Below are 11,225 nucleotides of genomic sequence, written 5' to 3'. Positions count from 1 at the left end.
CGCTTCCGCGCACGTGACCGCGCGTCGCGCTCGGCCGCGTTTTCCGTGGCCCGTTGCTCCGGCTCCGGCTGCCGCTGCAGCTTTGGGACGCGCAGTGGCCGGGCCGGGGCCGGGCCGGGGCCGGGCCGCCGAGATGGAACCGTGAGTGCTAGGCCGGCAGAGTCGGGGTCCCCTGACCAGAGGGCTGGCTGGTGGTGGGCCTGTCCCCGCAAGCCGAGGACAAGCCGATGGAGGGATTGCTCGGGGTGGCTGCCGGGGGCCTGTCCCGGCGAGCCGAGATGGTGGCGCCCGCTGAGGTTGGACCTGCAGTCGAGGCCAGGCCGGCCGGGCCGGGCCGGGCCGGGCCGGGCCGGTGGCGCCTGGTGACGTGGACTTGCGGGGCCGGCACAGCCTCGGTGGATTTCTGGGATGCTGAGTTTTATGAGTTGTGCTATCTGCTGACTTTGGGCTCGAGTACCTCTGAAGTGCAGAGGCTTTAATGAGGAAAAACCTGTCCGGGGACCCCATGGACGCTGTCCCCAAAGCAGCCTTTGGACGCTGCAGCGTCACCCGGGTGTCCCTCAGGGGCCGTTCGGAAAAGAGATTAAAAGGCGGGGTCCCGCCAAGTGCAGTTACAGGGGGTTTGTCCTGAGCAGGAGAGCCCGAATTTTCGGTTTGTGGGGCGGGCACCGGCAGGTCTGTGTGCGACTCAGGTAGCTTTGGACTTTTGGAGACAGAAAAATGGTACGGGGTGGGGGTTGCTTCAGTTCAAGCGCCTGTAATAGAAGGACACTTTTCCCCGATTCTGCTTCCTTAGACGTTTGGCTTTGGTCACTTGTCATGATGGAGCGCTAACTCGAATAAAATGTCAGACCAAGTGGATATTTTAAAGATCTTTCTTTTATTTAAAAGCCAGGTGGTCGAGATAACTCCAAGGACAGCCTTCTGGTGCGTTTCTTGTTACCTTAGGGAACTCTGAGGGGACCATGCCTTGGGGGGTTGTGACCCTGTGGAGTGGCACCTGCTGCATACTTCAGGGGTCCTCACAGACGACCTTTTCCATCTGCACAGCAGTGAGATTCCTGTCCTTAGTTCCCTTCCTGTGCGAAACTGTGTTCGGGACTTGGGCCTTGGCCTGAACTGCAACTGGGGCTGCTGCTTAAGCACTGTCTGTTATAGGACAGGGCACTAAGTGGAAGGGAAGCCACGACTGAGGAAAGGTCTTGGGGAGGAACCGCAGCCCAAAGCGTAAATGAAGGACTTGTTAGCCACAGTGTGGCTATCCCTGGGCACCCTCCCTCTGGTTCTGTCCGGCAAGGGGGCGGGGCGATGGGGTGTGGATATCTGGATGTCAGATAGCCACCAGGGTTCAGAATGGCACGATCTGAGAGTTGCAGAAAGGTTTTGGCAGCAAATAAAACCTTACTTGACATTTGTCAAGCCTGAACATCTGAATCGTGTCCTGGATTTTAGTGCGTGGTAGGGTGAGGGTGATCTTGGAGGGAAGAAGGGATAGAGCGGAAAGGACAGCTTGGGGAAGGAAGGAGTAAGAGGGAAGAGGGCTGCCTGGAGGAGCATAACAGCCTGGCCCCCCACTCAGCAGCTGCAGATGCTGGCCTGGTGTCCTCCCTGGTCACATTTGGCCCTGGTGTCCTCCCTGGTCACATTTGGCCCAGCCTATGCTTTTTGGAAAGGCAGGAGAGATTGTCATCAAAACCAGCCAGAAGAAAGTGTGCCCAGTTCTTACAGCGTTAGCCTGGAGTTTTCTGCCACCTCCATCCCTTCTGTGATACTGCCAGGAATAGGAGAGATGCCAGAACTTCGGCCCGGTGTGGGGCACAATCTTGAATAGTTGTCACATTGGCTTCTTGTTTGAGCTATGGGGCCCATTGCAGCTGAGACTCTCATATTCATTGGTTACTTTGGTCTTGCTATGGCATTTCTCTGCAGATGTCAGTAGGTTGGCGTTGTGTGTCTCTTGCTTGGCACTGCAAGTCATTTTTTAAGTGCATTTACACATCTCTTATTCTGGGGCATTTTTGTGCAGAAGTATATTAGACCACTTTTTTGCTAGCAACAAATTAATCATGGTGGAGCCTACTGTGGCTTCAGGGCCCCCTGGGTGCCTGAGAGGCCATCAGGCTTGGGTCAGTAGTCTGTTCCTGCAATCTTGTTTAGGATTATTAGATTACTTAGGATTGCATCTCATAGAATATATCTATCTACCTATCTGTATATATCTATATGTATATTTTTTCACAAAGTACGTGAATGCTTACATTTAAAAGTTTTATGACAGTAAAAGACGTGCCATTAATCCCTCTCAGATACCTCCCCTTACTTCAAACACATTTGTCCCATCATTCTTGCCACTTTCTGAAGCAGTTCTGGGAGTCTTTTTTTTTGTGAGCAGTGTTGTGGCTGCCGTGATATACTGCATTGATTCAAAATGTTTATCTTTCATGGTCATTTTGGTTTTTGGGAAGAGCCAGAAGTTGCATCATGGGAGATCTGGTTTATAAGGTAGATGAAGACATATCATAATGTTTTTATTTGACAGAAATTGCTGTAAATGTTCTGAATTGATTCAGGACATCAAGGCAGTCATGAAAAGACATGAAAGAGGACTTTGAGAACTGCTCCAGAAAGAGACAAGAATGATGGGTTAAGTGTGGGATAAGGATGGCTACTGGTGATGTGTCTTTTACTGTAATAAATTTTTAAAATTTTTACTTAAACATTCACTCTCTTTGGTCATACCTCTATATTTATATATTCATATTCATATATTTCTGAACCAAAATGATCTCCAGAAAGAAAAGAGAACTGCTTGAGATTTAACTATGCACTAAGTACTGTTGTGTCATTTTACATCATTTCACGAAATCCTCACTGTCGCATGCTTATCCCCATTTTACAGATGAGGAAACTGAGGTGCAGAGGAGTCCAGTGAGTTTCTCAGGGTCAAGCTGTAAATCTCAGCTGAGGAACCCAGGTGGTTGGGCTCCAGGGCCTATGCTCCTAGCCTCTTGATCACTACCCTCTACAGCCACACAAGATAAAGGATTCTTCCTCACATCGGCCACAGACAGTGGGGTTCATGCTTTGTGGGTGTAACAGTTCAAGAATCTGAAGTCCTAGAGGCATAGTGGTGCGCTCCAGGTTATCTGTAGGGCTATAGTGGAGAGGGCTCCCTGCCTGGCTTCTGGACCCTCAGGCTGCAATGCCTGGTGCTGGGTTGGAGCCATGCCCAGTACTTCCTGTGTGGAGATCAGGTGTACTGACCGGCACTTGACCTGCTTCCTTGTTCCTTTCGGCCTGGGCAGCTCCTAGGTGTGAGCCACTGAGCTTGGGGCCTGGAAAGGATACACATGAACTCACACTTCCTGAGACCCTAAAACTCTGCTTGTTATGATGTGTGTGGGTTGTTGGGCTTTGAGTGTTCACATAATGGCTTTTTTGAAGCCTAATCAATTCTTGAGTAGCTAAAGAAATTATTGGTAATATATTCAATTTGGCTGATTGAAATTTCAGACTTATTCTGTTCTTCCCCTCAGAAGTTTCTCCTTAGAACTCATTAAGTGGTAGGCTTTCTTTTTTTTTTTTTTTTGGCAGTACCAGGGATTGAACTCAGGACCTTGCGCTTTTGAGGTAGGAGCAGCGCCACTAAGCTAAATCTCCAGCCCAGTGGCAGGTTATTTTAAAAGCAAAGATTTTGGTGTACAGGAGCATGTTAGTTGGGTATGCACTGGTGGATTCCAAGTCTACCTCCACCTCCACCTCCACCTCCTGCTGCCTGGGACCCCACCTCAGCCTGTTTTTCCATATTCAAAATGGCCTGGTAATATCTGCCCCCACCCAAGGCCTTAGTGTGATAGCAAGTGGTGCTCAGGAAGTGCTAGCTCCTGCCCTTTCCTTCCTTGGCTGGAGGTAGAGGAGAGAGCACTTTATACAGTGGGTCTTCAGAGATACTGTGCCAGTGAAGACATTTTTTTCACAAATAAGAAATAGAGAAGGCCCGGAGATTTAGCTCAGTGGTTCTGCAGCCTGGCTCGCAAGCGCAAGATCCTGAGTTCGATCCTCGGTACCAAAAAAAAAAGAAATAGAGAAACCAGGAACTTTTAGTTCCAGCTACTTAGGAGGCCAAGGCAAGAAGATTGCTTGAGCCTAGAGGTTTGAGGTCAGCCTGGGCAACTTAGTGAGACCCCTCCTCCCATGCTAGAGGGAGGAGAAAAACTACAGCCATGACTTCTAATAACCAACATGATTGAGTTCTTGCTACCTTCTCAACTGCTGTTTGAAATACTTTATTTTTTATTTCATTACATTTCCCAGGTACCCTGTAAATATTCTGCTTATCTGCTTTTTGCAGATGAGGAAACTGAGGCTCGGGAGTAGTGCTCACATCCATAGCGTTAGAAATTGGGGGGCCAGGCTGATAGGCAGCAGGCCAGTGCCAAAGAAGATACTGTTTTTATTTCAGTTGTGAACAAAATAAAATCTTCACTAAAATGTAAGTACAGGCCGAGAGATTTAAAATCTCTTTCCAGTGCTTAGATCCTAATTATTAAATTCTAAAGAGGGAAATCAGGGTATCAGTTGAACAAGTAGCAAATTAGTAACACTGAATTAATACTGAAGAATGAAGTATGCTCATATCTACCTACTAAACTGGTAGCATGATGAGATGAGATAAAATATATCTTGTTCACAAGCCTTCCACCTCCTGGGTGATGTTGCCCGCACAGGACTGGAGTGGTCAGGGTGCTGGCTTCAGGCACTGGTTGGGGTACAGGTGGTGATTGCTGGTGCTTGCTTTTTCCTCTCACTAAAGTCAGCCCCCTGAGGTGTTTTCTGGAATTCCCCACACACCCCACTCCTGTCCATCTTGTGGCCTATGTGTGCATGGCCAGGCCTCCCACCCTCTTATGTCTGTTTTTATGGACCTCAAGGAGCCTGCATAGGAGGGAGAAGTGTGTAGTGGGCACTGTAATGTTGGCTGCAGGGGCCTGAGGTGCTCAGCCAGTCTAATGGGGACAAGGACTTTCCAGCTGTGTATCAGTTAGTATACTGGAAAAACAAATGTAACATAAGATATACAAATATACAAGGATTTACAAGATTGGCTCACAATGGCCACCCACAGAATCGTATGACTGGAGACTGAATGATTCAGTTGAAGGTCTGGAGCTCACTGCAGTGTCCTGTAGGGAGTCTGTATGAGGAGGCCCATGGGTCTGTGATTGAAGGCTGAAGAGTTTTCTCTGGAAGGCAGGCAATGACGTCCAAGGTGAAGACGGGAGCTCCTCTGAAGGAACAGAAGCAGCTGTGTCCTTCCACACTTCCCCTTTTTAACATCCAGGCTCAGAGCCTAGGATGGTTCTCCCATGCCCTATGGCATGGGATTGCTGAGCCGATGTAGCTAAGCTTCTCAACCAAACTTCTCAGGTTGACACAATCACTCAACCATCACAAGCTGGCAGAACCAGCGTGGAGGACTTCAGTGGGGACCCAACAGAAGGCCTTTTGGACCCATGTGTTGTGGAACTGCTTTGCCCACCTCAGAAGACAGAGATGGTAAAGCCGGAGCCACAGATGCCATTGAAAGACAACATGGGGGAAGAAAATAGTTAAATCCTGTAATTCACTGGTCAGCATTTTATTGTAGCAGGGAATGTACTGGAACACAGAAAAAAAGAATAAGACTAGGGAAGGGTGAGCAGTCGTGCAGGGAATATGAAGTTAATGGACGCCTGCTCTTTGTAGGGCACATGTTGAGCACTGGAAGGCCAAATGCGGTGGCAGCCCTGGGTTGTGGAGGCCATGGACGTGGATGAACAACTGATCATGTTCATAAAATCCCAAATGGGGCTTGGCATGGAGTCCTGCAGGTGGGCAGATAGTTGCTGTCTCTCAGAGTGGCTGAGGACACCCCACCTGAGGCAAGGTGGGTTCGTGGGGGTGAGGGACCAGGACGGAGTGACCAGAGGCAGCAGGGAGGGTAGCACTTGCTGGCAGCTGTGGCTGATGACCGTCTTCCATTGTGAAAGGACAATTCAGGGTGGCTTGAGAGAGAAGCTTTTCCATGCCTGGGTGACTTGGTTCTCTTGAGTTACATTCTAAATTTGGTTTGTATGTGTGGGGTAATGTGTATCCATGGGAAGCTTTTTTCTTTTTGGTACCAGGGAATGAGTCTAGGGCCTTTACATTGAATTACATTCCCAGCCCTTTTGATTTTTTTTATTTTGTGACAGGGTCTGAAAAAACTTCCCAGGTGGAATTGGAACTTGTAATCCTCTTGCCTCAGCCCCTCAGAGTGCCACCCTGCCCACCTCAGATTTTGGTTTTGATCTGCTATCTCATGAACAGTGGCTTGGCTCACTGGGGTAAATGATGGCTCTCTAGAAGTTGAGGTGGGGCATGGCTAGCCTCAACCCTGTGGTGTCAGGTCTCTCTGACCTAGGTGGCTTTTATCTTTCTGCTCTCTATTCTGGGCTCTGTGTGGTGTCCATGGGTTTTGGCTTAAGCATCTAAAAGGTGGAATTGCCAGATCCTGAGGGGGAATGCTGCAGGGGGATCACATGAGGGAGAACATCAAGGGTTTGGGGCCAGAGGGGTCACAATTGAGTTTCCTGTTGGATACAAGTGGAGGTGGCACATGGGCAGTTTAATAGGGGTCTGGAGGTTAGGGGAGAGGCCTGGGCTGAGATCCCTCTAAGGGAATTATACCCACCTACCTGGTATATCAAGCTTAAGACTGGATGAGGTCACGGGAGCAAGCGGAAAGAAGGGAGGAGAGGCAAAGAACAACAAGAGGCCAGCCTGTCCTTATAAGCCACAGAGAGCCGTGCAGGGTCGTTGTCCAGTTGTTTTCACATGTGAATTGGGGTCTCCACAGACCTCACCTCATGTGGTAGCAGTCTCTTTGTAAGTGGTTGTGAATGTGCCTACTGAGGGGAAGGTAGGTTTTACAACAGCTTGGATTATAGCTGCAGATTTGGGGGACAGGCTTTCCAATAAAGGCATTTTGGTTTCTCTAGGAAAAATGTCTGATGTTTTAAAACACCTATGAAACTGAGATTAGTTTAGAAGAACCCCCAAAAGTCTAAGGGTGTTAATGCTTCATTGCATTTGGAAGATCTTTCAAAGTCTGGGGCTCCAGCTAGGCTGAGATTTTATAGTATGTGTGTTGGATGGCTGGTAGGAAAATATACCTGAGCCTGGAGAGGACAACTGATGTACAGAGCATCAGTTCATAACATACAGAACTGATGTGAAGAACAAGAGATGTCATCGAGTGCTGGCAGGGGTTTGTAGATGTCTTCCTGCCCTGGTCAGGTGGGTAGCAGACTTCATCAGCAGGCATGCTGCCTTGGCTGGGGTGTAGTGGGTAATGGGCAGTCCCTGCCTCCCCTGGCATCTCACCTCCAGCCTGAGGACACTGCATGAACACTTTGGAATAATGGTGGCAGTTGATCTGGTGGCTGTGTTTTTTTTTAAATTAAATTTATTGGTACATTTTATTGGTACATTTTAGGTATACAATTCATTTACATTTATCATTGGGTGTTTGTACCTGTACATAATCTATCTTGGTTCTTATTTTTTTCCCCATTACCTGTGCACCCTTCAACCTCTCTGCCCTTACCTATTTACATAGATTTCATTTCCATTTTTTTTTCTTTTCTCATAGTTTTTCCTTTCCCTCTTTTCCTTTCCCCTTCCCCTCCCTTCACTACTTCGTCTTTGGACCTTTTTTCCTATTTCAAATTATCAGTTATTCATTTTAATCATTTTAACCCTTGTTTACACTATCAGTTTCTCATACTAGTGAGACTATTTGGTATTTACACATGTGTGTCCTATTTATTTCACTTAAGAGTATGGCCTCGATATGCATCCATTTAGCTATAAATGACTAGTTTTTCATTCTTTATGGCTGAGTAGTACTCCATTTTATTAAAAAACCACATTTTCTTTATCCAGTTTCCAGCTGATGGGCACTTGGGCTGCTTCCAAGCTTTAGCTGTTACAAACTGTGCCGCTATGAACATGGGTGCACATATATCACTGTGGTATGATACTTTTAATTCTTTTGGGAAGATACCCACCAGGGGAATAGCTGGGTCATATGGGACTTCTAGTCCTAGTTCTTTGAGGTATCTCCATACTGACTTCCACAGTGGTTGCACCAGTCTGCACTCCCACCAACAAAGGAGAAGGGTTCCTTTCTCTCCACAACCCCACCAGCATTTGTTATTGGTTGATTTCTTGGTAGCAGCCATTCTTTCTGGGTTGAGGTGGAATCTCAGTGTTGTTTTCATCTGCATCTCTTGAATGACCAGTGACGTTGAACATTTTTTCATATATTTGTTTGCTGCTTTTACTTCTTTGAGAAATGTCTGTTCATTTCAGATGGCCATTTTTGAATTGGGTCTTTGAATTTGGGGGGGGCCTGATTTTTTTCAGTTCTTTATATATTCTAGATAGTAGTCCTTTGTCTGAGGTACAGCTGCTAAAAATTTTTTCCCATATTGTATATTGTCTTTTAGCTCTGTTGGTGGTTTCTTTTGCAGTGCAGAAGCTTTTTAATAAGATGAGATCCCAGTTGCTGATTCTTTCTTCTAGTTCCTGTGCTGCTGAGTCTTTTCCTGAAGTCTTTTCCTATGCCAATGTCTTCAAGAGTTCTACCTAACTTATCTTCCAGCAAGTTTAGTGTTTCTGTCTTAATATTTATATCTTTAATCCACTTTGATCTTAGTTTAGTGCATGATGATAGGTATGGGTCTAGCTTTAATCTTTGGCAGGTTGAGATCCAGTTTTTCCAACACCATTTATTAAATAGGCTATCTTTCCTCCAACGATGGTGGTTGGCTCCTTTGTCAAAGATGAGGTGGCCGAGCATGTCTGGAGTTGTTTCTGCATCTTCTAATCTATTCCACTGATCCTCAGGTCTGTTCCTTTGCCAGTACCATGCTGATTTTATCACAGTAGCTTTGTAGTATAGTTTCAAGTTGGGGATTGTGATACCCCCAGCCATGTCTCTGTTGCTTAGAATTGCTTTAGCTATTCTAGGTCTCTCAGGGCTCCAAATGAATTTTTGAATTGTTTTCTCTAGTTCTGTGAAGTATATTGTTGGAATTTCAATTGGCATTGCATTGAATCTATATAGTAGTTTTGGAAGTATGGCCATTTTCACTATATTGTTTCTTCCTACCCAGGAGCAAGGGATGTCTTTCCATTTTCTTGTATCCTCTTTGATCTCTTTTTTCAGAGTGCTGTAGTTTTCAGTGTAGAGGTCTTTTGCTTCCTTTGTTAGATTGATTCCTAGATATTTCATTTTTTGGGATGCTCTTGTAAACAGAATTGTTTCCCTAATTTCTCTCTCAGTGAGTCTGTTATTTGTGTACAAGAAGGCTACTGTGTTTTGAGTGTCGACCTTGTATCCAGCTACTCTACTGAATCTGTCAATTAGGTCTAGAAGACTTTTGACTGAGTTTTTTGGGTCTTCTATGTAAAGTATCATATCGTCAGCAAATAATAACAGTTTAACTTCTTCTTTTCCTATCTTTATTCCTTTTATTTCTTTCTCTTTTCTAATTGCTGTGGCTAATGTTTCCAGAACTATATTGAACAGGAGTGGTGATAGTGGGCATCCTTGTCTTGTTCCTGATTTTAGTGTGAAAGTTTTCAGTTTTTGACCATTTAGTATGATGTTGGGGGTTGGTTTTTCATAGATAGCCTTAATCAGGTTAAGATAAAGACCTTCTGTTCCAATTTTCTGTAGGGTTTTTATCATGAATGGGTGCTGGATTTTGTCGAATGCTTTTTCTGCATGAGATGATTGTATGGTTTTTGTCCTTGACTCTGTTAATATGGTGTATTACATTTATTGATTTATGAATGTTGAACCATCCTTGCATCCCTGGGATAAATCTGACTTGGTCAGGGTGTATGATCTTCTTGACGACCCTCTGTATTCTGTTTGCCAGTATCTTGTTGAGGATTTTTGCATCTGTGTTCATTAGGGAGTTTGGCCTGTAGTTCTCTTTTTGGGTTGGGTTTTTCCCTGGTTTTGGAATCAAAGTAACACCTGCTTCCAGGAATGAATTTGGAAGTATTGTTTCCCTTTCAGTTTCCTTGATGAGTTTAAAGAGGAATGGCATTAGTTCTTCTTTAAATGTCTTGTAAAATTCAGCAGTGAAGCCATCTGGACCTGGGCTTTTCTTTGTTGTAAATATTTTATTACATTTTCAATTTCACTCATTGTAATTGGGGTGTTTAAAATTTCTGTATCTTCTTCATTTAACTTTGGCAATTCGTATGTATCTAGAAATCTGCCCATTTCTTCTGTGTTTTCCATTTTATTGGAGTAGAGGTTTTCGAAGTAGGTATTGATGATCCTCTGGATTTCTGTTGGATCTGTTGTGACTTCACCTTTTTCATTCTTAATTACATGTATTTGTGCCTTTTCTTTCCTTTTTTTGATAAGGTTGGCTAAAGGTTTGTTGATTTTATTTATTCTTTCAAAAAACCAACTTTTTGATTCATTGATTTTTTTGTATCATTCTCTTAGTCTCCATTGCATTGATTTCTGCTGGGATCTTTATAATTTCCTCTCTTGTATGAGCTTTGGATTTGTTATGCTCTTCTTTTTCTAGGAGCTTGAGGTTCTGCATTAGGTTATTTATCTGAGTTTTCTCTGTTTTCCTAATATGAGCATTCACTGCTATGAATTTCCCGCATAGAACTGCTTTCATTGTGTCCCATAGATTCCTGTATGTTGTACTGGCATTTTCATTTACTTGTGGAAACTGTATAATTTCTTCTTTAATTACTTCTGTGACCCATTGATTGTTCAAGAGGGTGTTATTCAGTTTCCAGGTGTTTGTTGAGGTTTTGTGGTTTCTTGTGTTATTGATCTCCAATTTTATTGCAGTATGGTCTGATAATATACAGGGGGTAACTTCTATTCTTTTACATTTACTTAGACATGTCCTGTGAGCTAGCATGTGGTATTCTGGAGAATGACTCATGTGCAGCCGAAAAGAATGTGTATTCTGATTTTGTGGGGTGGAACACTCTGTAAACATCTATTAAGTCCATTTGTTCAATAGCTTGGTTCAGTTCTAGAATTTCCTTGTTAACTTTTTGTCTAGATCATCTGTCTATTTGTGATAGTGGGGTATTGAGGTCCCCCACTACAGTTGTGTTAGTGTTTATTTGGTTTTTCATGTCCATTAATA

At 44.8% G+C, this 11,225-nt stretch overlaps 1 protein-coding gene across 4 annotated transcripts in view; it reads left to right on the top strand.

The window, feature by feature from the left end:
• Tmem181 (transmembrane protein 181) overlaps positions 1–11,225 on the top strand; it is a 75,879-nt gene that overhangs the window by 13,726 nt on the left and 50,928 nt on the right. Inside the window, exons 1-2 of one of the 4 annotated variants that reach the window (XM_087187907.1) lie at positions 15–141; positions 7,184–7,317. The exons of 1 other annotated variant lie outside the window; for it this stretch is intronic. Coding sequence is in view for 2 of the 3 variants with exons in the window: in XM_087187906.1 (XP_087044032.1) it covers positions 8,026–8,054 (29 nt within the window). In the remaining variant the exon portion in view is untranslated. Of the gene's footprint in view, positions 1–4; positions 142–7,183; positions 7,318–8,016; positions 8,055–11,225 lie in introns of those variants that run through there. 2 more of the 4 variants (XM_004874553.4, XM_087187906.1) reach the window with 2 other exon arrangements.

This window comes from Heterocephalus glaber, unplaced genomic scaffold, assembly GCF_053883595.1.
Source record: "Heterocephalus glaber isolate CG9 unplaced genomic scaffold, H.glaber_assembly_v1.0 deba00001523, whole genome shotgun sequence".
Lineage (NCBI taxonomy): Eukaryota > Metazoa > Chordata > Mammalia > Rodentia > Bathyergidae > Heterocephalus > Heterocephalus glaber.
Note: the sequence above shows the minus strand (reverse complement) of the source record. Positions and strands in the feature narration are given on the sequence as shown.